This window comes from Eriocheir sinensis, chromosome 24 (genome assembly GCF_024679095.1).
Source record: "Eriocheir sinensis breed Jianghai 21 chromosome 24, ASM2467909v1, whole genome shotgun sequence".
In the NCBI taxonomy this organism is placed as follows: Eukaryota; Metazoa; Arthropoda; class Malacostraca; order Decapoda; family Varunidae; genus Eriocheir; species Eriocheir sinensis.
Genome location: NC_066532.1, coordinates 15004799 through 15028634, shown reverse-complemented (window position 1 = coordinate 15028634; position 23836 = coordinate 15004799). Strand labels below are relative to the sequence as shown.

General features: G+C 44.9%; 1 protein-coding gene and 1 long non-coding RNA gene across 6 annotated transcripts in view; both read right to left on the bottom strand.

Moving 5' to 3' along the window:
- Nucleotides 1–23148, bottom strand: part of LOC127002899 (bifunctional 3'-5' exonuclease/ATP-dependent helicase WRN-like) — a 28500-nt gene extending 5352 nt beyond the window's left edge. For 2 of the 5 annotated variants that reach the window (XM_050869205.1, XM_050869209.1), the window contains exons 1-16: nt 22907–23035; nt 22026–22304; nt 21312–21452; nt 17925–18065; nt 16227–16344; nt 15242–15353; nt 14493–14600; nt 13736–13932; nt 12036–12121; nt 9460–9647; nt 6840–7022; nt 5740–5851; nt 4421–4559; nt 2816–2990; nt 2054–2185; nt 888–1077 (exon numbers count right to left, since the gene is read on the bottom strand). In XM_050869205.1, the coding sequence (XP_050725162.1) occupies nt 888–1077; nt 2054–2185; nt 2816–2990; nt 4421–4559; nt 5740–5851; nt 6840–7022; nt 9460–9647; nt 12036–12121; nt 13736–13932; nt 14493–14600; nt 15242–15353; nt 16227–16344; nt 17925–18065; nt 21312–21452; nt 22026–22304; nt 22907–23002 (2397 nt within the window). In that variant the 5' untranslated portion in view covers nt 23003–23035. Of the gene's footprint in view, nt 1–887; nt 1078–2053; nt 2186–2815; nt 2991–4420; nt 4560–5739; nt 5852–6839; nt 7023–9459; nt 9648–12035; nt 12122–13735; nt 13933–14492; nt 14601–15241; nt 15354–16226; nt 16345–17924; nt 18066–21311; nt 21453–22025; nt 22305–22812; nt 23036–23117 lie in introns of those variants that run through there. The other 3 variants (XM_050869207.1, XM_050869206.1, XM_050869208.1) reach the window with 3 other exon arrangements.
- LOC127002903 (uncharacterized) lies at nt 8338–9324 on the bottom strand. The gene is made up of 3 exons (XR_007756645.1): nt 9120–9324; nt 8923–9021; nt 8338–8835 (listed from the first exon to the last, which is right to left on the bottom strand). It is a non-coding gene; the product is annotated as an uncharacterized LOC127002903 (long non-coding RNA).
- Nucleotides 23149–23836: the final 688 nt, after the last annotated feature.

Genomic DNA, 23836 nt, shown 5'->3' with positions numbered 1-23836 from the left:
GCAGATTTCCCACAAGCAGACATCACCAAGCTACAGGAATGGAACAAAAAGTGGCTGCTACAATTCAATGAAGACAAATGTAAAGTCCTGCACCTTGGGAGGGGATATCCAGCATACCACAAGGGAAACACTCCAGTATCCACCACAGAGGCAGAGAAAGACCTGGGAGTGTATGTTACCAGGCTACCAGTGAAGGGATATCCAGCACACCAATACCACATGGGAAACACTCCACTATCCACCACAGAGGCAGAGAAAGACCTGGGACTGTATGTTACCAGGCTACCAGTGAAGGCGAAATCCGTGCCAATCGCAGCAGATGGGTTAAACAGTAGCGTTGCCCCCCAATAGAGACGCTCGGTAGAATGTGTTGAAATCATCACACTCGTCAAATATCCCACACACTCCATAATTTCTGCCTAAAACTCACCTATTCCAAGCGTAATTAAATTGACAAGGTAGGCGATACAGGGTTAATTGATGTGGGAAGAGTTGAAAATGCGCTTAATTATTTATGTCACCAGAGTACGTCATTCAGAAGCTCAAATTATCATCAGCGACTGTTTACGTTAAGTCGTTCGAGAGGCGAGTATCCCGACGCCTCTCCTCCCGATACTGACCTCTCTCCTGGGCACTCATCTATACTCCTTTACACTACTATTACTATTACTGCTACTATACTATTTTTTTATAGAGGCAATGATCAGCATCCTTTTTTTCTCTCTACTTAATTTTTTTGACCTTTACTTCCGTCACAGTAAAGAAAAATGAAGAAAAAAAGGAAAGATCGTATAATAAAAGTGTACATCCCTTTCCTGTACAAAAATAATGAATAGAAAATAAAATAAAATAAAAAAGCAGAAAGTTAGTTTAATAAGAGTACATACCCATATCTTCAGCTGCTCCACGTCATCAACTTCATTCACAGAGGTTGATGCGTCCTCAGCTTGCCGTCCCTGGTGGTCCTTCGTTGCGTCCCTCCTGGCAGGCCGCGAGGGCCCGACAATGCTGGGCGCTGAAGGCCTGACTCTCTGCTCTTTGATTGGGCTCACAGCAGATGGTTGGAAGAGGAAGTCCCTGCAAAAACAACTCATTAAAGCAATAGATCTTACTCTTAATCTTTGTCCCCTTACTCTCTGCTCTTTGATTGGGCTCACAGCAGATGGTTGGAAGAGGAAGTCCCTGCAAAAACAACTCATTAAAGCAATAGATCTTACTCTTAATCTTTGTCTCCTTACTCTCTGCTCTTTGATTGGGCTCACAGCAGTTGGTTGGAAGAGAAAGTCCCTACAAAAAGGGTTATTAAATAGTAGATCTTCATGTTTAATAGAACCTCAGATGGAGAAGTTTGCATAGTTTTCCTTATTCCTAAATGTCAACTTCGGCTAACTTGTTGGTTGGAAAAGGAAGTCCCTGCAGATGGTCTATTAACCCCTTGACTGCGGATTTCCTACAAGCAGACCTCACCAAGCTACAGGAGTGGAGCAAAAAGTGGCTGCTACAATTCACTGAAGCAAAATGTAAAGTCCTGCACATTGGGAGGGGATATCCAGCATACCAATACCACATGGGAAATACTCCACTATCCACCACAGAGGCAGAGAAAGACCTGGGAGTGTATGTTACCAGGCTACCAGTGAAGGGATATCCAGCATACCAATACCACATGGGAAACACTCCACTATCCACCACAGAGGCAGAGAAAGACATGGGAGTGTATGTTACCAGGCTACCAGTGAAGGGATATCCAGCATACCAATACCACATGGGAAACACTCCACTATCCACTACAGAGGCAGAGAAAGACCTGTGAGTGTATGTTACCAGGCTACCAGTGAAGGGATATCCAGCATACCAATACCACATGGGAAACACTCCACTATCCACCACAGAGGCAGAGAAAGACCTGGGAGTGTATGTTACCAGGCTACCAGTGAAGGCAAAATCCATGCAAATCGCAGTGGACAGGTTAAATAATCTGTATTTAGCTGTAATTACTTTAAATACTCCAACTACAGGATGACAAGTCTTTTGGAAATCATCTATTACGCACCGAGGATTAAATGTTCGGTGACCAGGCCCGGTGGAGGTGAAGATGTCCGGCCCTGACTCAGGTTCAACCCTTTTGATGACATATCTCAACTGCTCCAGCATGACGGTCGAGGGCTTGAGGCAGATTTTGGCACTGGAAAAAGATTGATAAAGGGATGACTGACCTAAACTTATACCATTTGTTTGTGAGAGAGGAGGATGAACACACTTCTCTAATGTATCTTTTATTCTTTCCTTTATTTCCTGCTGCTCCCAACTCTCCCTCTCTGCACACTCAATCCTGCTGCTCCCAACTCTCCCTCTCTGCACACTCAATCCTGCTGCTCCCAACTCTCCCTCTCTGCACACTCAATCCTGCTGCTCCCAACTCTCCCTCTCTGCACACTCAATCCTGCTGCTCCCAACTCACCCTCTCTGCACATTCAATCCTGCTACTCCCAACTCTCTCGCTCCAATACTCATATATCAGTTAAATATTATACTAAAGAATAAAGTCCTCTAAAAATGTTCTGGTACAAAGGCATACAGTAAAGTTTGTCTGCCACATAAAGGTAAGTCAAGTTGGGTGGGTTAAGACTTACATATTCACATTAAGATTCACTTATATATACAGCTATCAGAGGTCTTCTTTTTTTTTTAGGACCAAAGGAAACATCTCAAGGGCAAAAAGAAGGAAAACAATAATGAAAAAAAGCCTGTTAATCACTCACTGCTCCTATGATGAAAGAGTTTAGAGGAGTGGACGAAAGAGAGGTCAATTTACCTAGGATCTCTGAGAACTTGATATCCTTTTTCATTCAGCTTTATGGCATTGTATGAAAAGGTCATAGAGCCACCACCGCCCCTGCCCCAGCCTCTGCCGCGCCCCCTGCCGCCACCACCACCGCCGACATGAATCAGTTCTTCCGAGAGCAGCCCAGCGCGTACCAGCATCTGAACTGAAACAAAAATATACGCACATTAAGATCCACGGCAGAAGTGTCTCCATCTCTCCCTGTTCTGGCACTCCCTCTCTGCACACTCAATCCTGCTGCTCCCAACTCTCCCTCTCTGCACACTCAATCCTGATGCTCCCAACTCTCCATCTCTGCACACTCAATCCTGTGACTCCCAACTCTCCCTCTCTGCACACTCAATCCTGTGACTCTCAACTCTCCCTCTCTGCACACTCAATCCTGATGCTCCCAACTCTCCATCTCTGCACACTCAATCCTGTGACTCCCAACTCTCCCTCTCTGCACACTCAATCCTGCTGCTCCCAACTCTCCCTCTCTGCACACTCAATCCTGCTGCTCCCAACTCTCCCTCTCTGCACACTCAATCCTGCTGCTCCCAACTCTCCCTCTCTGCACACTCAATCCTGCTGCTCCCAACTCTCCCTCTCTGCACACTCAATCCTGCTGCTCCCAACTCTCCCTCTCTGCACACTCAATCCTGTGACTCCCAACTCTCCCTCTCTGCACACTCAATCCTGCTGCTCCCAACTCTCCTCTGCACACTCAATCCTGCTGCTCCAACTCTCCTCTCTGCACACTCAATCCTGCTGCTCCCAACTCTCCTCTCTGCACACTCAATCCTGCTGCTCCCAACTCTCCTCTCTGCACACTCACTCCTGTGCCTCCCAACTCTCCCTCTCTGCACACTCAATCCTGCTGCTCCCAACTCTCCCTCTCTGCACACTCAATCCTGCTGCTCCCAACTCTCCCTCTCTGCACACTCAATCCTGCTGCTCCCAACTCTCCCTCTCTGCACACTCAATCCTGTGACTCCCAACTCTCCCTCTCTGCACACTCAATCCTGCTGCTCCCAACTCTCCCTCTCTGCACACTCAATCCTGCTGCTCCCAACTCTCCATCTCTGCACACTCAATCCTGCTGCTCCCAACTCTCCCTCTCTGCACACTCAATCCTGCTGCTCCCAACTCTCCCTCTCTGCACACTCAATCCTGCTGCTACCAACTCTCCCTCTCTGCACACTCAATCCTGCTGCTCCCAACTCTCCCTCTCTGCACACTCAATCCTGCTGCTCCCAACTCTCCCTCTCTGCATATTCAATCCTGCTGCTCCCAACTCTACCTCTCTGCACACTCAATCCTGCTGCTTCCAACTCTCCCTCTCTGCACACTCAATCCTGCTGCTCCCAACTCTCCCTCTCTGCACACTCAATCCTGCTGCTCCCAACTCTCCCTCTCTGCACACTCAATCCTGCTGCTCCCAACTCTCCCTCTCTGCACACTCAATCCTGCTGCTTCCAACTCTCCCTCTCTGCACACTCAATCCTGCTGCCTCTGTGGAATCTTTCTATATGATGAAGTATTGATAGATTTATGAATGAAGTGTTATAATCATGAATGAAGTGCTACAGTTACCAAGCTCCTTCCAGTAGTTTTCGTTCCTGTTCTTCCCCGCGCCGTACGTGGGAAACTTCTTCCAGTGTGGCTTCACCCGCTGGCTCTTCAGGCCCTTCAGGATGGAGACATGGGCACTCACGGCACAGTTTGGACACCTCTGGCAAGTGGGATGAATAAGATACATACAATTACTCCCTTGAAGATGAAATATTACAATAGTTATCGTCCTTTCCTCACATTATGCACGGTAATGAAATATGTCCTGACCATCATGAAAGATTACCCCCCTCACACATATGCAACTGCCTCAATCTATCTATCTATATCTCCACCGCCCTGTTCTCTCATACGAATTTCCCTCTAGGGGTTGGCCACGGCAGAAGTGTCTCCATCTCTCCCTGTTCTGGCACTCCCTCTCTGCACACTCAATCCTGCTGCTCCCAACTCTCCCTCTCTGCACACTCAATCCTGCTACTCCCAACTCTCCCTCTCTGCACACTCAATCCTGCTGCTACCAACTCTCCCTCTCTGCACACTCAATCCTGCTGCTACCAACTCTCCCTCTCTGCACACTCAATCATGGTACTCCCAACTCTCCCTCTCTGCACACTCAATCCTGCTGCTCCCAACTCTCCCTCTCTGCACACTCAATCCTGCTGCTCCCAACTCTCCCTCTCTGCACACTCAATCCTGCTGCTCCCAACTCTCCCTCTCTGCACACTCAATCCTGCTACTCCCAACTCTCCCTCTCAGCACACTCAATCCTGCTGCTCCCAACTCTCCCTCTCAGCACACTCAATCCTGCTTATCCCAACTCTCCCTCTCTGCACACTCAATCCTGGTACTCCCAACTCTCCCTCTCAGCACACTCAATCTTGCAACTCCCAACTCTCCCTCTCTGCACACTCAATCCTGCTACTCCCAACTCTCCCTCTCTGCACACTCAATCCTGGTACTCCCAACTCTCCCTCTCTGCACACTCAATCCTGCTGCTCCCAACTCTCCCTCTCTGCACACTCAATCCTGCAACTCCCAACTCTCCCTCTCTGCACACTCAATCCTGCAACTCCCAACTCTCTCGCTCCAATACTCACTCACCCTATTGATCCACTTCACAGATTTAGTCTTTCCCTGACACCTCCTCCCTCAATACACTCTCTTCAAAAAGTCATTCTCATTCCCTCATCACAAAACTACCTCCACCATGCTTTGATTCAATAAGTGGAGAGATGACAACCACAGCAATACATTCGTCTCACATCATGCCACTGACTCACGTATACTCCTGCAAAAGAGGTAAAGAACGACCTCGTGGAAACTTGAAAATACTGACTCACCTCTGACGTTTCAAGTAGCTTTTTGGCATCTTCGGTAAAGTCGTATTTGCCTTCCTCATCCAGAGCTGCATTGACCCTCGCCGACCCTTTGTTTGGCCTGTTCCCTTGAAGCCTGCAAACCATGACTCGTGTAGGCAGATGGGAGACAGTAACAGATTGATAGGTTATGAAAAAGTCCAAAGGGTTTTCAGATATGCTACCCAGATGTAGATAAATGTTTTGGGATTACAGTTTAAGAAGTGCAAACATATGATCCTTTCCCTTCGCCATCTTAGATAATTGTTTAAATCCTTGACTGTGGATTTCCTACTACAAGACATTAAAGGAGTCCAAACAACTATGTGTGTAAACTGTAAGAACATAAGAACATAAGAACATAAGGAGTCTGCAAGAAGAAGAAGAAGAAAAAGAAGAAGAAGAAGAAGACAAAGAAGAAGAAGAAAAAGCAGAAGAAGAAGAAGAAGGAGAAGGAGAAAAAGTAGAAGAAGAAAAAGAAAAAGAAGAAGGAGAAAAAGAAGATTGAGTAGAAGACAAAGAAGAAGAAAAAGCAGAAGTAGAAGAAGGAGAAGGAGATAAAGTAGAAGAAAAAGAAAAAGAAGGAGAAAAAGAAGATGAAGTAGAAGGCAAAGAAGAAGAAGAAGAAAAAGCAGAAGTAGAAGGAGAAAAGGAGAAGGAGAAAAAGAAGATGCAGTAGAGGATAAAAAAGAAGAAAAAAAAGCAGAAGTAGAAGAAGGGGAAGAAAGAGATGATGTAGAAGATGAAAAAGAAGAAAAAAAGATGAAGAAGACAAGAATCCTCATCACCATTCACTACCAACAGGCCTCATAGAAGACACATCACCTACAACGCGACATATACAATTCTACTTTGATTTATATATTTTTTTAGAACATGAGAACATAAGGAGTCTGCAAGAAGAAGAAGAAGAAAAAGAAGAAGGAGAAGACAAAGAAGAAGAAGAAAAAGCAGAAGAAGAAGGAGAAGGAGATAAAGTAGAAGAAGAGAAAGAAAAAGAAGAAGGAAAAAGGGCATAAAAGAACTGTAGGAAAAAAGACCGCTAATCGCTGCTCCTAAGAAAGACAAAAGCGTGCCGTACTTACTTGTTCGTACAGTTATCGCAGCAGTCCTTCCTCGGCGGGGTCTTGTCGAGCTTGGAGGTGAAGTGGGAGATGATCGAGGCTCTCCGGCAAGTCTCGTTATCGGTGAGGAGGTCGATGATCTTGTTAAGCATTTCCATTTGGTGCTTCATAAACTCCTCCTTTTTGATCAGGCTAATTAAAAACCTGAAAATCAAAATGAGGTCAGTTAGTAATTCTTGGGGAACGGATGGAGTGGGTGTCGACATTTTTTCGGAAATCTATATTCTTTCAATCCTACAATCTTGATGTCTGGAAATTAAAATGAGGTCAGTTTTTGGAAATCTATATTCTTTCAATCCTACAATCTTGATGTCTGGAAATTAAAATGAGGTCAGTTTGGGAAATCTATATTCTTTCAGCCCTACAATCTTGAATATCTGGCACTTAAAATGAAGTCAGTGTTTGGAAATCTATATTCTTTCAACCCTACAATCTTGAATATCTGGAAATTAAAATGAAGTCAGTTTTGGGAAATCTATATTCTTTCAACCCTACAATCTTGAGTATCTGGAAATTAAAATGAAGTCAGTTTTTGGAAATCTATATTCTTTCAACCCTACAATCTTCTGGAAATTAAAATGAAGTCAGTTTTTGGAAATCTATATTCTTTCAACCCAACAATCTTCTGGAAATTAAAATGAAGTCAGTTTTTGGAAATCTATATTCTTTCAACCCTACAATCTTCTGGAAATTAAAATGAGGTCAGTTTTTGGAAATCTATATTCTTTCAACTCTACAATCTTCTGGAAATTAAAATACAATCTTCTGGAAATTAAAATGAGGTCAGTTTTTGGAAATCTATATTCTTTCAACTCTACAATCTTCTGGAAATTAAAATGAGGTCAGTTTTTGGAAATCTATATTCTTTCAACTCTACAATCTTCTGGAAATTAAAATGAAGTCAGTTTTTGGAAATCTATATTCTTTCAACCCTACAATCTTCTGGAAATTAAAATGAGGTCAGTTTTTGTAAATCTATATTCTTTCAACCCTACAATCTTGAGTATCTGGAAATTAAAATGAAGTCAGTTTTTGTAAATCTATATTCTTTCAACCCTACAATCTTGAATATCTGGAAATTAAAATGAGGTCAGTTTTTGGAAATCTATATTCTTTCAACCCAACAATCTTGAATATCTGGATATTAAAATGAAGTCAGTTTTTGGAAATCTATATTCTTTCAACCCTACAATCTTCTGGAAATTAAAATGAGGTCAGTTTTGGGAAATCTATATTCTTTCAACCCTACAATCTTCTGGAAATTAAAATGAGGTCAGTTTTGGGAAATCTATATTCTTTCAACCCTACAATCTTGAATATCTTGAAATTAAAATGAAGTCAGTTTTTGGAAATCTATATTCTTTCAACCCTACAATCTTCTGGAAATTAAAATGAAGTCAGTTTTTGGAAATCTATATTCTTTCAACCCTACAATCTTCTGGAAATTAAAATGGTCAGTCAGTAATTTTACGTGTACATCTATAGCGCCGGTAGGCTTTTCTTGAGGAGTCTAGAATGTAGTCAGCCCCAGCCCGTCATGGCGCAGGCAAGTGTTTATAGTGGCGCCATCTCCTCTACCATGAGAGGCTTTTCAAATGGGGGAACTGGTCCGCTGATATCCTTAAAAATATGGCTTATAAGGCCTTTTTATCCGACTCCACACCCCTGCGGTAAAATCATTAACCACTTGACTTCAGATTTCCTACAAGAAGACCTCACCAAGCAACAGGAATGGAACAAAAAGTGGCTGCTACAATTCAATGAAAAATGTAAAATCCTGCACCTTGGGAGGGGATATCCAGCATACCAACACCACATGGGAAACACTCCACTATCCACCACAGAGGCAGAGAAAGACCTGGGAGTGTATGTTACCAGGCTACCAGTGAAGGGATATCCAGCATACCAACACCACATGGGAAACACTCCACTATCCACCACAGAGGCAGAGAAAGACCTTACCAGGCTACCAGTGAAGGGATATCCAGCATACCAATACCACATGGGAAACACTCCACTATCCACCACAGAGGCAGAGAAAGACCTGGGAGTGTATGTTACCAGGCTACCAGTGAAGGGATATCCAGCATACCAACACCACATGGGAAACACTCCACTATCCACCACAGAGGCAGAGAAAGACCTGGGAGTGTATGTTACCAGGCTACCAGTGAAGGGATATCCAGCATACCAATACCACATGGGAAACACTCACTATCCACCACAGAGGAAGAGAAAGACCTGGGAGTGTATGTTACCAGGCTACCAGTGAAGGGATATCCAGCATACCAATACCACATGGGAAACACTCCACTATCCACCACAGAGGCAGAGAAAGACCTGGGAGTGTATGTTACCAGGCTACCAGTGAAGGGATATCCAGCATACCAATACCACATGGGAAACACTTCACTATCCACCACAGAGGAAGAGAAAGACATGGGAGTGTGTGTTACCAGGCTACCAGTGAAGGCCAAATCCGTGCCAATCGCAGCGGACGGGTTAAAAATTCAGGGTTATATACAACTCCATCCCCCTGCAGTAAACTCATTAAGAGAGAAGAGGGACACATGATACTTACTTGTAGCTGGATGTGTCCCCCGGCGCATAAAACACAGTGCACGTTGAGGGCAGGCCGTCCCTTCCGGCGCGACCTATTTCCTGGTAGTAAGACTCAGGGTTGCCCGGCGCTCCGTAGTGTATCACGCGCCGCACGTCTGGCTTGTCAATGCCCATTCCGAAGGCGACAGTGGCCACTATGATCTTGACCTGTGAGTGTAAAGGAAATATAATGAAGTTACGTATGATGCCTCATTTGTGATCTCTTAGGGCCGTATCATAAGACATTCTGTCGTCCCAAAACACCTATTTGACAAGGCTTCCGTAGGAGTTTTGAGCATTTTCAGTAGTAGTTTTATGGCCCTGGTGGTAGAGTGACCCTTCTTCTGTACCATGAACCTGAAGAAACACTCATTAGAACCCTACTGACCCCCTATTTGACAAGGCTTTCGTAGGAGTTTTAAGCATTTCCAGTAGTAGTTTTATGGCCCTGGTGGTAGAGTGACCCTTCCTCTGTACCATGAACCTAAAGGTACACTCATTAAAACCCCCCTGACCCCCTATTTGACAAGGCTTTCGTAGGAGTTTTAAGCATTTCCAGTGGTAGTTTTATGGCCCTGGTGATAGAGTGACCCTTCTTCTGTACCATGAACCTGAAGAAATAACCCATTAGAACCCGCCTGACCCCCTATTTGACAAGGCTTTCGTAGGAGTTTTAAGCATTTCCAGTAGTAGTTTTATGGCCCTGGTGGTAGAGTGACCCTTCTTCTGTACCGTGAACCTGAAGAAACACTCATTAGAACCCTACTGACCCCCTATTTGACAAGGCTTTCGTAGGAGTTTTAAGCATTTCCAGTAGTAGTTTTACGCCCCTGGTGGTAAAGTGACCCTTCTTCTGTACCGTGAACCTGAAGAAACACTCATTAGAACCCTACTGACCCCCTATTTGACAAGGCTTTCGTAGGAGTTTTAAGCATTTCCAGTAGTAGTTTTATGGCCCTGGTGGTAGAGTGACCCTTCTTCTGTACCGTGAACCTGAAGAAACACTCATTAGAAGCCGCTTGACCCCCTATTTGACAAGGCTTTCGTAGGAGTTTTAAGCATTTCCAGTAGTAGTTTTACGCCCCTGGTGGTAAAGTGACCCTTCTTCTGTACCGTGAACCTGAAGAAACACTCATTAGAACCCTACTGACCCCCTATTTGACAAGGCTTTCGTAGGAGTTTTAAGAATTTCCAGTAGTAGTTTTATGGCCCTGGTGGTAGAGTGACCCTTCTTCTGTACCGTGAACCTGAAGAAACACTCATTAGAACCCGCCTGACCCCTATTTGACCTTTAGAATAGCTGATGTGAGAAGCCAAAGTGTTTTATAATACCGACTTCATACAGAAGGGTAGCAAGCTCATTTTACTAACTGTCAATCTTTCCAAATGAGATCAAATGTAAAATAAGACTTGTTATGATTTATATTACTATACTCTAAGCATTGCAAACAGAAAGAGATAAATGCAGGAGAGAGAGAGAGAGAGAGAGAGAGAGAGAGAGAGAAAAAAGAATGTTAGGAGAAAGGAAAAGAAAGAAAAAAATTATTGAGGAAAGGAAGTACAGTCACCTCTTGATGAACACAAGTTTAAACAACACATTTTTTATTTAACACGAGTTTATATTTAAGGAGATATGATTAACTAACGCAATATTTTTTATTTAACGCATGTTTAATCGATGACGTCACGCTTGATGACGTCACGTGTACCCACGCTACTTCTGGCGGGAACCGCGCTGAGACGCTAAGGGAGAAAAGACCTCTGTGATGGTGAAAGTGATTTTTTCAAGCTTTGAAATCGGTGTTAGTGGTGAAGACAGTGACATCAACAACATTCAACTCCAACCCCTCATCTTATCAGGAAGACTGAGCCCTGTTATTGTGCAACCTCAGTTTGGTGGCCGTCCTGTAGCTCAATCTCATTAAGGTGATGGTGGAAGTGATACTCAGGCCCCTGAAGATGCATCCCACCACCCTTCAGTGTTATCAAGCTGAAAACATGAGGGTAATGAAAGGGGTTTGTATCGGGGTTGAGTGCGTGGAGGGGAGGGCGGCTGCCAACCACAACGTACGCAGCGCTGCTAACACAGGCTTGCTCTGACCTAAAAGTTACTGCGCTTCATCACATCACCACGGAAACACCACATGACGTAGAGACTTCGGGCTTGAGGCAGATTGAAGAGGGAGAACGTCAGAATGCGGGGTGAGGAGGGACGGTGGCCAATGCAAGTGTCGAGTGTTGAAAGTGAAGTACAAATGTAAATAAAATGAGAATGTGTGTTTTTGTTGTTTCCGTGACCTACTAATGTATTAATAATGTTATTTTTAAAGGTTAAAGTAACAAATTCCCAAAAAGTAGGCCAGGAATGTAACCCCCCTTATTACTATTGTTTCTTATGGGGAAATTATGTTTAAATAACGCGATTTTAAATAACACGACATCTCCAGGAACATAACCCTCTTGTTAATCAAGAGGTGACTGTATATATAATTTTTTCTCCTCCTCCAGGAACCCAGCGGTTGTCCTCACAAGCTGTTATCCTTTCCCTTCCCTCACCTTGTCACACACGAAACTCTGGTGGGAAATGTCGCGCTCTGTCTGGCTCATCCCGGCATGGTACACTCTGCATTCCAGCCTGCCTCCTGCAACACAACGCAACACACTTAGTCAAGGCTGTAATTTTTGGGGAGCTAGGAGGCTGTGGGTTATATTATAAGACCTTTCGTCACTCAAGAACACATATTTGATGAGGCTTTCGTAGGAGTTGTGGGCATTTCCAGTAGTAGTTTCGTGACCCTGGTGGTAGTGTGACCCTTCCTCTGTACCATGAACCTAAAGAAACACTCATTAGAAACTGACTAACACCCTCTTTGGGCTTTAAAAATAGCTGATATGAAAAGTGAAAATGTTTTGTAATACCGACCTATAGCTCCCCAAGGTTCTCTATACCAGCCTTAAAATGCCTCTAAAAGTACTCATTATCAAAAAATTTCCCCCACCAGCGCAGAGGGTATCAGGACACCTCTCCTCCTGAAATTGACCCCTCTTTCGGCCACCTCTTTTGATTCTTTTTAGGAGCAGCGAGTAGCGGGCTTTTTTTATTTTTTATTATTGTTTCTTTTTTTCTGTGCCCTTGAGCTGTCTCCTTTGTTGTAAAAAAAAATAAATAAATAAATAAATAAATAAAAAAAATAAAAATAATAACTCGTCACCCTCCCCCTCCTCCTCGTGAACCTACATCAAAATTATGGGCCTGTTGGTAGTTGAGGGATGACGGTACACAAATGCTAACTTGAACATGCCCAAATCACCGAGGCAGCCCACAGTATTATACATATCTCGCCAAGGAAGCAGAAATTCTTCCAAAAATGAACATGCTAAAGTACAGACAGTTTTTTCGTCTCTGCCACCATCTTAAAACATTGACCGCGGATTTCCTATAAGAAGACGTTACCAAGCTATACGAATGGATCAAAAAGTGGCTGCTACAATTCAATGAAGAAATATGTAAAGTCATGGAGCTTGGGAGGAGATATCCAGCATACCAATACCACATGGGAAACACTCCACTATCCACCACTGAGGCAGAGAAAGACCTGGGAGTGTATGTTACCAGGCTACCAGTGAAGGGATATCCAGCACACCAATACCACATGGGAAACACTCCACTATCCACCACTGAGGCAGAGAAAGACCTGGGAGTGTATGTTACCAGGCTACCAGTGAAGGGATATCCAGCACACCAATACCACATGGGAAACACTCCACTATCCACCACAGAGGCAGAGAAAGACATGGGAGTGTATGTTACCAGGCTACCAGTGAAGGGATATCCAGCATACCAATACCACATGGGAAACACTCCACTATCCACCACAGAGGCAGAGAAAGACATGGGAGTGTATGTTACCAGGCTACCAGTGAAGGGATATCCAGCACACCAATACCACATGGGAAACATTCCACTATCCACCATAGAGGCAGAGAAAGACATGGGAGTGTATGTTACCAGCACACCAATACTACATGGGAAACACTCCACTATCCACCATAGAGGCAGAGAAAGACCTGGGAGTATATGTTACCAGGCTAACAGTGACGGCCAAATTCGTTCTAATCACAGCGGACGAGTTAAAACATACTAAGCTACTACAGAAAGAGAGCGAGAGAAAGACCGAGGGATAGAGAGAAAACAGGGGAGATGCAGTTACGTAAAGAGGCAGACTCACGCACCTCATCAACACACCCACACTTACGTTTTAACTCACTAGCCACAGTTTCCGTCGTCTTCTTGGTGGGACAGTAAATGATGGTCGAGCCGTCTACTGTGTACTTGCCCTTCCCATCCTTGACCAAGAGTGACAAAATATCTTCCAGGATCCTCTTAGTCTTGGGCCGCACTTCTAGGTAAAGGTTGGGTCTGTCGAAGCTTGTGACGGTGACCACTGGGCTCCTGCAGGGGGGAAAATTATATGCTTTCTTTCCTTTAGCAATGTTTTTTCTTTTCCTTTCCATGAGGTGTTACGATATGTTTCAAGAGGAGGGTAGCAAGACGCCACTCCATCTGAAATTGACCTCTCTTTTGGCCACTCCAGGAACCTTACACCATCTTCCTTAATGTAAAAAAGAGAGAGACAGACAGAGCAAGACAGAGAGACAAAGAGACAGAGACACACAGAGAGAGACAGACAGACAAACAGACAACAAAAAAGACAGAGACAAACAAAAAGAGACAGAGAGAGACAGACAGAAACAGAGACAGAGAGACAAAGAGATAGAGAGACACAGAGAGAGACAGACAACGAAAAAAGACAGACAAACAAAAAGAGACAGAGAGAGAGACAGACAGAAACAAGACAGAGACAAACAAAAACAGACAGAGAGAGACAAGACACAAACAAAAACAGAGACAGAGAGACAAACAGAGACACAGAGACAGACAGAAACAGACAAACAGAGACAGACACAGAAACAGAGGGAGAGTCCTTCACAAGACACCCTAGCCAGCCTCACCTTAGCCTGAGCACTGAGCAGATATCCCTCTGTACACGCTGGGTTGCTGTCGCCGTCAAAGCCAGAATTGGTGTGCCAGGGAAGTTCTTTCTTATGGAGTCGAGTTTTCTGAAATACACATAACATTGTCAATACACACACACACACACACACACGAGGAGTTAATACTAAAAGAAGAAATTACCACCAGGAACACAAGAGGACATAGTGAAAAACTGAGGAAGGGAAGATGCTTGAGAGACATAAAGAAATATAGAGGTTTGGAACAGACTAAGTGAGGATGTAGTATCGGCAAGGAGTGTGCAAAGCTTTAAGGAAAAGTTGGATAAATGTAGATATGGAGACGGGACCACACGAGCCCAGGCCCTGTAAAACAACAACTAGGTAAACACACACACACACACACACACACACACACACACACACACACACACACACACACACACACACACACACACACCAGCTTACACTCATTCATAACCCCTTGGCTGTGAATTCCCTACCAGAAGACCTCACCAAGCTGCAGGAATGGATCAAAAAGTGGCTGCTACAATTCAATGAAGCAAAATGTAAAGTCCTGCACCTTGGGGGGGATATCCAGCACACCAATACCACATGGGAAACACTCCACTATCCACCACAAAGGCAGAGAAAGACCTGGGAGTGTATGTTATCAGGCTACCAGTGAAGGCCAAATCCGTGCCAATCGTAGCGGACGGGTTAAGAAAATAAAACAATTGTGAACTTGCCTGTATGATGAGCGGAAGTCGTGACCCCATTGGCTGAGACAGTGAGCCTCATCAATGGCAAACAGCATGATGCCCACCTTGTTCATGAGGTCCTTCAGTAAATCTATGCACGCTGAAACGATGTAGAAAATTGATGTGAGGATGCAGCAATAAGGAGTCTGTTCAGGTTACCATAGACATTACTGGAGGATGAAGTGGTGGTTGGGTTGTGTGGTGTTATGTTTTATGTAAGGTAAAAACACATACAGGTGACAGAGCAGCAAGGAAGGGATTGAAAGTAAGGAGAAGAGGAAGGGAGGGAAGACTACATGAGAGAAATGGGGAAGAAAAAAGAGAGGAAAAGGGGTAATGGAAGGAGGACGATGCTGTGTAATGAACTGGAATCTTAGTAGTTGTAGCAGCAGTAGTAGTAGTAGTAGTAATAATAGTAATAGTGGTGGTAGTAGTGGTGGTCATGGTGGTGGTGGTGGTGGTAGTAGTAGTAGTAGTAGTAATAGCCTGGTCTACCTCCTATATACATCAGTGCCTTATATCATCTCTGTAAGGTAAGGCACTAATATATATAGGTATCAGGTAGGCCACAATAGCTGCTCTGCTACCCATATACAGCATATGCACTCGACTTTCTACTCATGCTCATCCCTATACTGTCCAAACCCCTTATGCAAGAGTTAACCAGCATCTTCACTCTTTCATCCCTCACGCTGGTAAACTCTGGAACAATCTTCCTTCATCTGTATTTCCTCCTGCCTACGACTTGAACTCTTTCAAGAGGAGGGTATCAGGACACCTCTCCTCCCGAAACTGACTTATCTTTCGGCCACCTCTTTGGATTCTTTTTAGAGCAGCGTGGGCGGGCTTTTTTTTATTAATTTTTAATTTTTTGTGCCCTTGAGCTGTCTCCTTTGCTGTAAAAAAAAAAAAAAAAAAAAAAAAAAAGTGCCTTACATACAGAGGACAAAACATAGAGAAAAGTTTATCTCACCCACTACAAACTCGGGCGTCACATAGACCAGCCGATAACTCCCCTGGAACATCTCGGCGAACACTTCCCTTTTCTTGGTCTGCGCGCTGCCGAGGAAACACGCGGGAATGCCCAAAGCCTGGACGAACGTAGAGAACATTAATTACTATCACGGCGGACACTAAAAATAAATAACAAAAGGATAAAGATAAAGTTTAGCCATTATTTAAACAACACTGTCTGCCCAGGAAACACGCGGGAATGCCCAAAGCCTGGACGAACGTAGAGAACATTAATTACTACCACAGCAGACACTAAAAATAAATAACAATAAGGATAAAGATAAAGTTTGGCCATTATTTAAACTACACCGTCTGCCCAGGAAACACGCGGGAATGCCCAAAGCCTGGATGAACGTAGAGAACATTAATTACTACCACGGCGGACACTAAAAATAAATAACAATAATAAGGATAAAGATAAAGTTTGGCCATTATTTAAACAACATTGTCTGCCCAGGAAACACGCGGGAATGCCCAAAGCCTGGACGAACATAGAGAACATTAATTACTACCACGGCGGACACTAAAAATAAATAACAATAATAAGGATAAAGATAAAGTTTGGCCATTATTTAAACTACACTGTCTGCCCAGGAAACACGCAGGAATGCCCAAAGCCTGGACGAACATAGAGAACATTAATTACTACCACGGCAGACACTAAAAATAAATAACAATAATAAGGATAAAGATGAAGTTTGACCACTATTTAAACTACACTGTCTGCCCAGGAAACACGCGGGAACGCCCAAAGCCTGGACAAACATATAAAACTTACACTACTGCCATGACAGACACTAAAAATAAATAACAAAAGGATAAAGATGAAGTTTGGCCATTATTTAAACAACATTATCTGCCCAGGAAACATGTGTGAAAGCCCAAAGCCTTAAGGAACACATATATAACTTAGACAACTGCCTGATGGTGAAAATAAACAGCAATGATGGAGGCAGTGAGGAAGTGGGTAAGAGATATGATTTGAAGGAGATACAGAAGAGAGTGAGACAGAGAAGGTTGCAATGGTGGAAGTGACTAAGAGATACAATTTGAAAGAGATACAGCAGAGAGCGAGACAGAGAAGGTTGCAATGAAGGAGGTGACTAAGAGATACGATTTGAAAGAGACACAGAAGGTTGCAATGGTGGAAGTGACTAAGAGATACAATTTGAAAGAGACACAGAAGAGAGTGAGACAGAGAAGGTTGCAATGAAGGAGGTGACTAAGAGATACGATTTGAAAGAGACACAGAAGGTTGCAATGGTGGAAGTGACTAAGAGATACAATTTGAAAGAGACACAGAAGGTTGCAATGATGGAAGTGACTAAGAGATACAATTTGAAAGAGACACAGAAGAGAGTGAGACAGAGAAGGTTGCAATGAAGGAGGTGACTAAGAGATACGATTTGAAAGAGACAGAGAAGGTTACAATTGAGGAAGTGACTAAGAGATACGATTTGAAAGAGACACAGAAGAGAGTGAGACAGAGAAGGTTGCAATGGTTCAAACAAGTGAGATGAGAGTCAGAGGGCAGAGAGCGATACTAGAGGAAAATGCAATCAACCCTCTTATAGTATATCCAGTGTAATGTGCAGATGAGCTTAAGTGCAATAAGGCCTCTTGTATTAACCCCAGACAAGTGACGGCAATGGCTCACCTCAAGGCCCAGAACTTGGTCGCGCATGAGGGAGATGAGCGGAGACACCACCACCGTCACGCCCTGCTGGTACACGGCCGGGAACTGGTAACACAGACTCTTGCCATAGCCTGTAGCCATCACAACGCAATTATCTTGTTTCTGGAAAGTCGAGGAGTCACGGATAATTCTCGTACGGTAATTTTCCTCACGCAGAAAAAGGGATTGGTGAGTTTTAGTTCTTACATTCTCATCTCCTTCCTTCACCTCCCTTCCTTCCTTCCCTCAGCTCCCAAGAATCCCTCCCTCCTTCCCTCCACTCCCAAGAATCCCTCCCTTCTTCCCTCCACTCCCAAGAATCCCTCTCTCCTTCCCTCCACTCCCAAGAATCCCTCCCTCCTTCCCTCCACTCCCAAGAATCCCTCCCTCCTTCCCTCCACTCCCAAGAATCCCTCCCTCCTTCCCTCCACTCCCAAGAATCCCTCCCTCCTTCCCTCCACTCCCAAGAATCCCTCCCTCCTTCCCTCCACTCCCAAGAATCCCTCTCTCCTTCCCTCCGCTCCCAAGAATCCCTCCCTCCTTCCCTCCACTCCCAAGAATCCCTCCCTCCTTCCCTCCACTCCCAATAATCCCTCCCTCCTTCCCTCCACTCCCAATAATCCCTCCCTCCTTCCCTCCACTCCCTCCCTCCTTCACTCCACTCCCAAGAATCCTCCCTCCTTCCTCCACTCCCAATAATCCTCCTCCTTCCTCCTCCACTCCTCCCTCCTTCACTCCACTCCCAAGAATCCCTCCCTCCTTCCCTCCACTCCCAAGAATCCCTCCCTCCTTCCCTCCACTCCCAAGAATCCCTCCCTCATTCCCTCCACTCCCAACAATCCCTCCCTCTTTCCTTCCACTCCCAAGAATCCCTCCCTCTTTCCTTCCACTCCCAAGAATCCCTCCCTCTTTCCTTCCACTCCCAAGAATCCCTCCCTCTTTCCTTCCACTCCCAAGAATCCCTCCCTCTTTCCTTCCACTCCCAAGAATCCCTCCTTCTTTCCTTCCACTCCCAAGAATCCCTCCCTCCTTCCCTCCACTCCCAAGAATCCCTCCCTCCTTCCCTCCACTCCCAAGAATCTGTCCCTCCTTCCCTCCACTCCCAAGAATACCTCCCTCTTTCCCTCCGCTCCCAAGAATCCCTCCCTCCTTCCCTCCACTCCCAAGAATCCCTCCCTCCTTCCCTCCACTCCCAAGAATCCCTCCCTCCTTCCCTCCGCTCCCAATAATCCCTCCCTCCTTCCCTCCACTCCCAAGAATCCTTCCCTCCTTCCCTCCACTCCCAAGAATTCCTCCCTCCTTGACTGTGGATTTCCTACAAGAAGACATCACCAAGCTACAGGAATGAAACAAAAAGTGGCTGCTACAATTCAGTGAAGAAAATATAAAGTCCTGCACCTTGGGAGGGGAAATCCAGCATACCAATACCACATGGGAAACACTCCGCCATCCACCACAGAGACAGAGAAAGACCTGGGAGTATATGTTACCAGGCTACCAGTGAAGGGATATCCAGCATACCAATACCACATGGGAAACACTCCACTATCCACCACAGAGACAGAGAAAGACCTGGGAGTATATGTTACCAGGCTACCAGTGAAGGGATATCCAGCATACCAATACCACATGGGAAACACTCCACTATCCACCACAAAGCCAGAAAAAGACCTGGGAGTATATGTTACCAGGCTACCAGTGAAGGGATATCCAGCATACCAATACCACATGGGAAACACTCCACTATCCACCACAAAGCCAGAGAAAGACATGGGAGTATATGTTACCAGGCTACCAGTGAAGGGATATCCAGCATACCAATACCACATGGGAAACACTCCACTATCCACCACAAAGCCAGAGAAAGACATGGGAGCATATGTTACCAGGCTATCAGTGAAGGGATATCCAGCATACCAATACCACATGGGAAACACTCCACTATCCACCACAAAGCCAGAGAAAGACATGGGAGTGTATGTTACCAGGCTATCAGTGAAGGGATATCCAGCACACCAATACCACATGGGAAACACTCCACTATCCACCACAAAGCCAGAGAGAGACATGGGAGTATATGTTACCAGGCTATAAGTGAAGGGATATCCAGCATACCAATACCACATGGGAAACACTCCACTATCCACCACAAAGCCACAGAAAGACCTGGGAGTATAAGTTACCAGGCTACCAGTGAAGGGATATCCAGCATACCAATACCACATGGGAAACACTCCACTATCCACCACAGAGGCAGAGAAAGACCTGGGAGTATATGTTACCAGGCTACCAGTGAAGGGATATCCAGCATACCAATACCACATGGGAAACACTCCACTATCCACCACAAAGCCAGAGAAAGACCTGGGAGTATATGTTACCAGGCTACCAGTGAAGGGATATCCAGCATACCAATACCACATGGGAAACACTCCACTATCCACCACAAAGCCAGAGAAAGACCTGGGAGTATATGTTACCAGGCTACCAGTGAAGGGATATCCAGCATACCAATACCACATGGGAAACACTCTGCCATCCACCACAGAGACAGAGAAAGACCTGGAAGTACATGTTACCAGGCTACCAGTGAAGGGATATCCAGCACACCAATACCACATGGGAAACACTCCGCTATCCACCACAAAGCCAGAGAAAGACCTGGGAGTATAAGTTACCAGGCTACCAGTGAAGGCGAAATCTGTGCCAACTGCAGTGGATGGGTTAGTTAGCTGTTATGACTATGAATAAATTAACAAACGGAGGTTAGTTGTAGTTCTTAATGTTTTTTTTTTTTTTCAGGGTCATAAAACTATTTAAAAACAGCATAAGGAATTACCAGAGAATACAACAAAAGTTCCGAGTAATCGACAACACTATTTACTCAACAACACAACACACTTTTCAATGGACACGCCCCTTGCATCTTGTTTCCTGGTGTCTGCTTGTCCCTTTTGAAAATACATCTTTCACCCTTGTCGATAACTTCAGCAAATTTTGGATGTGTTTAACGAGTGACGGTGAAAATCCTGTCAAAATCAATGATAACAAATTTTGAGTGTGTAGAATGTGTGATGGTGAAAATTATGTCAATAGCAATCATAACAAATTCCTCTCTCCCTCCCTCCCTTCCTTCCTTCCCACTTGAATCCCTCTCTTCTTTCCTTCCTTCCTTCCTTCATTCCCACTTGAATCCCTTCCTCCCTCCCTTCCTTTCTTCCTTCCTTCTGACTTTAATCCCTCCCTCCCTCCCTTCCTTTCTTCCCACTTGAATCCCTCCCTCCCTTCCTTCCTTCCTACTCAAATCAGTGAGAGTGAAAATCAGTTGAAAGCACTCAAAACAAGGCATTTCCAAGACCCTTCCGTTACCTGCATGACAGCGTGTATGATCTTCCACTGCATGGGGCGGAACGACGAGTGACCGAAGAACTCGTGAAGGACCCTTTCGTGATCTTTGGTGGGTGGAGGAACACCGGCGGGCAAAACATCTTCCTCTGCCTCAAGTGCATTCTGGAAGGCAAACATCATTACAGTTACCATCGTGATGAAAAAAAGAAAAAAATCATTATTGGTTTAGTCAGCGCAACATCTGCAGTCATATGCCGGAGAGAGACAGAAGGGGAAGGAATTATAGGAGAAAGGAGCAGATCCCAGGAGACGGGACACAACCCCTGATTAATACCCGGTACCCATTCACTGCTAGGTGGACAGGGGCGTAGGGTATCGGAAAAGCCGCCCAATTTTTTCCACTCCGCCCGGGAATTGAACCCGGGCTCTCTCAGTTGTGAGCCGAGTGTGCTAACCACTGCACCACGAAGCCCTCCCCCTGAAACAGAGAAAGGGGGTGGAGGAGGTAATGCAAAAGGAAAAGACCAGAGTATGCTAGTGAAGAAAACAAAGGAAAATAAAATAAAAAGGAAAGTGTGCAGAATAACAGATCTCAGTGTGGGGTTAAGTTTATATAAGTGTGCAGAGTGAAGTAACCAAGTGTATGTAGTGAGGTATCTAAGTGCAAAGGCGTACCAGAGAGGACGTAGGAAGCGACACAAGGCGGAACAGGTCAAAAGAAGAAGAAGAACACACCGAGGAAGGTCCTGCCGAGGGGGACGAATCACGCAGGTCATCTTCCGGAATGTCGCCAAATATGTCATCGTCCGCTCCGTCGCCAAAAAAGTCCTCGTCGTCATTGGGCTTTTCTCGCTCATCCTGGAAGTTCTCATCTGGTTCGTCTTGCAGAGAATCCTCGAGCTCCTCCTCTTGTCCCTCTTCCTCTTCCCAGTCGTCCTCCAGGAAGGCCTCAACGGCATCACTGATCTCCTCGTCGAAGGCGCTCATCTTGCGGCGATACAGGATTTGGTGTTTCTGAAATCGAACGAGAATGATGGATTGAAAATGACTCTTGGCTAATGTAATATTCAGCAGTTATTCCTTCCTTCCTCCCTTTCTTTCTTTTCTTCCTCCTCTTCCTTCCTTTTCTCCACTTCCAAAAATCCCTCCCTCCACTCTCATTCATCATTTATTCCTTCCTTCCTTCCTCCCTCCTTTCCTTTCTTTCTCTTCCATTCTTCTTCCTCCCTTCCTTCACTCCCGAAAATCCCTCCCTCCTCCCTTCCTTCACTCCCGAAAATCCCTCCCTCCTCCCTTCCACTCCCAAGAATCCCACCCTCCACTCCCAAGAATCCCTCCCTTCCACTCCCAAGAATCCCTCCCTTCCACTCCCAAGAATCCCTCCCTCCACTCCCAAGAATCCCTCCCTTCCACTCCCAAGAATCCCTCCCACCACTCCCTACAATCCCTCCCTTGACAAACGTAAACAAAGGCATTTTAAAGCATTATAAGGCAACACCCGTGAGTCATGGCTTCCCCTCACCTGTACATACTAATTACCGGAGCTTTACGCTATATAACGTCAGGTGTTCGGTGTGTCAAAGCGTAAAATGGAGGTAATAAGGCATAATGTTTACCGCGCATTTCTCGTCGAGGCACCGCGGGAAGGAGATGGTCTTGGTCTGGGTGATGGTGATGGCGGTGAGATAATCTGCCTTTGGAACGGCTCTCATTAATTTTTTACTTTTTCTCCTTGTTTTTGTTTTGTCACTGTTACTTAGGTGTTCTGTCTCACTGGTGTTCGGTGTGTTAAGGCGTAAAATGGAGGTAATAAGGCATAATATTTACCGCGCATTTCTCGTCCAGGCGCCGCGGGAAAGGGATGATCTTGGTCTGGGTGATGATGATGGCGGTGAGATAATCCGCCTTTGGAACGGCTCTCATTTAGTTTCTGCTTTTTCTCCTTGTTTTTTTTTGTAACTGTTCCTTAGGTGTTCTGTCTCACTGTTTTCTGTTTCTCCAATATTCTTGTTCCTTTCAGTCCAGAGTTCTTTTTTTTTGTTTGATTTCGATCCTTAGTTATTTATTTTTCCTAATGCTATTCCCTAGTTTGTTATTTTTCTTCCATATAATAGCTTTTCTTAGTTAATTAAAGTATTTTGAGGCCTTATTTGTTGTGCATATGAATTATAATATGTAGACAACCATTCACTTGTCGACAGGAGAAGCAATAGGTTATATATAAAGTTAGTCAACAAATGTAGTTATTTAATCACCAAATTACAGTTCACAAACCTTCCAATTAGTGGTAAGAAAACAAAGACTCTTGCCGTCCCATTATCCGTACCTGATTCACACCCTATCTATCTATCTATCTATACGGGAGCAGGGCATCAGATATGGGTAGATAGATAGATAGATTCACACCCTTTCTATATCTCAACACCAGCCCTTCTTACTTCTCTCTCTCTCTCTCTCTCTCTCTCTCTCTCTCTCTCTCTCTCTCTCTCTCTCTCTCTCTCTCTCTCTCTCTCTCCATCTCTCTCACATCTCTCTCCTTCTGTCCC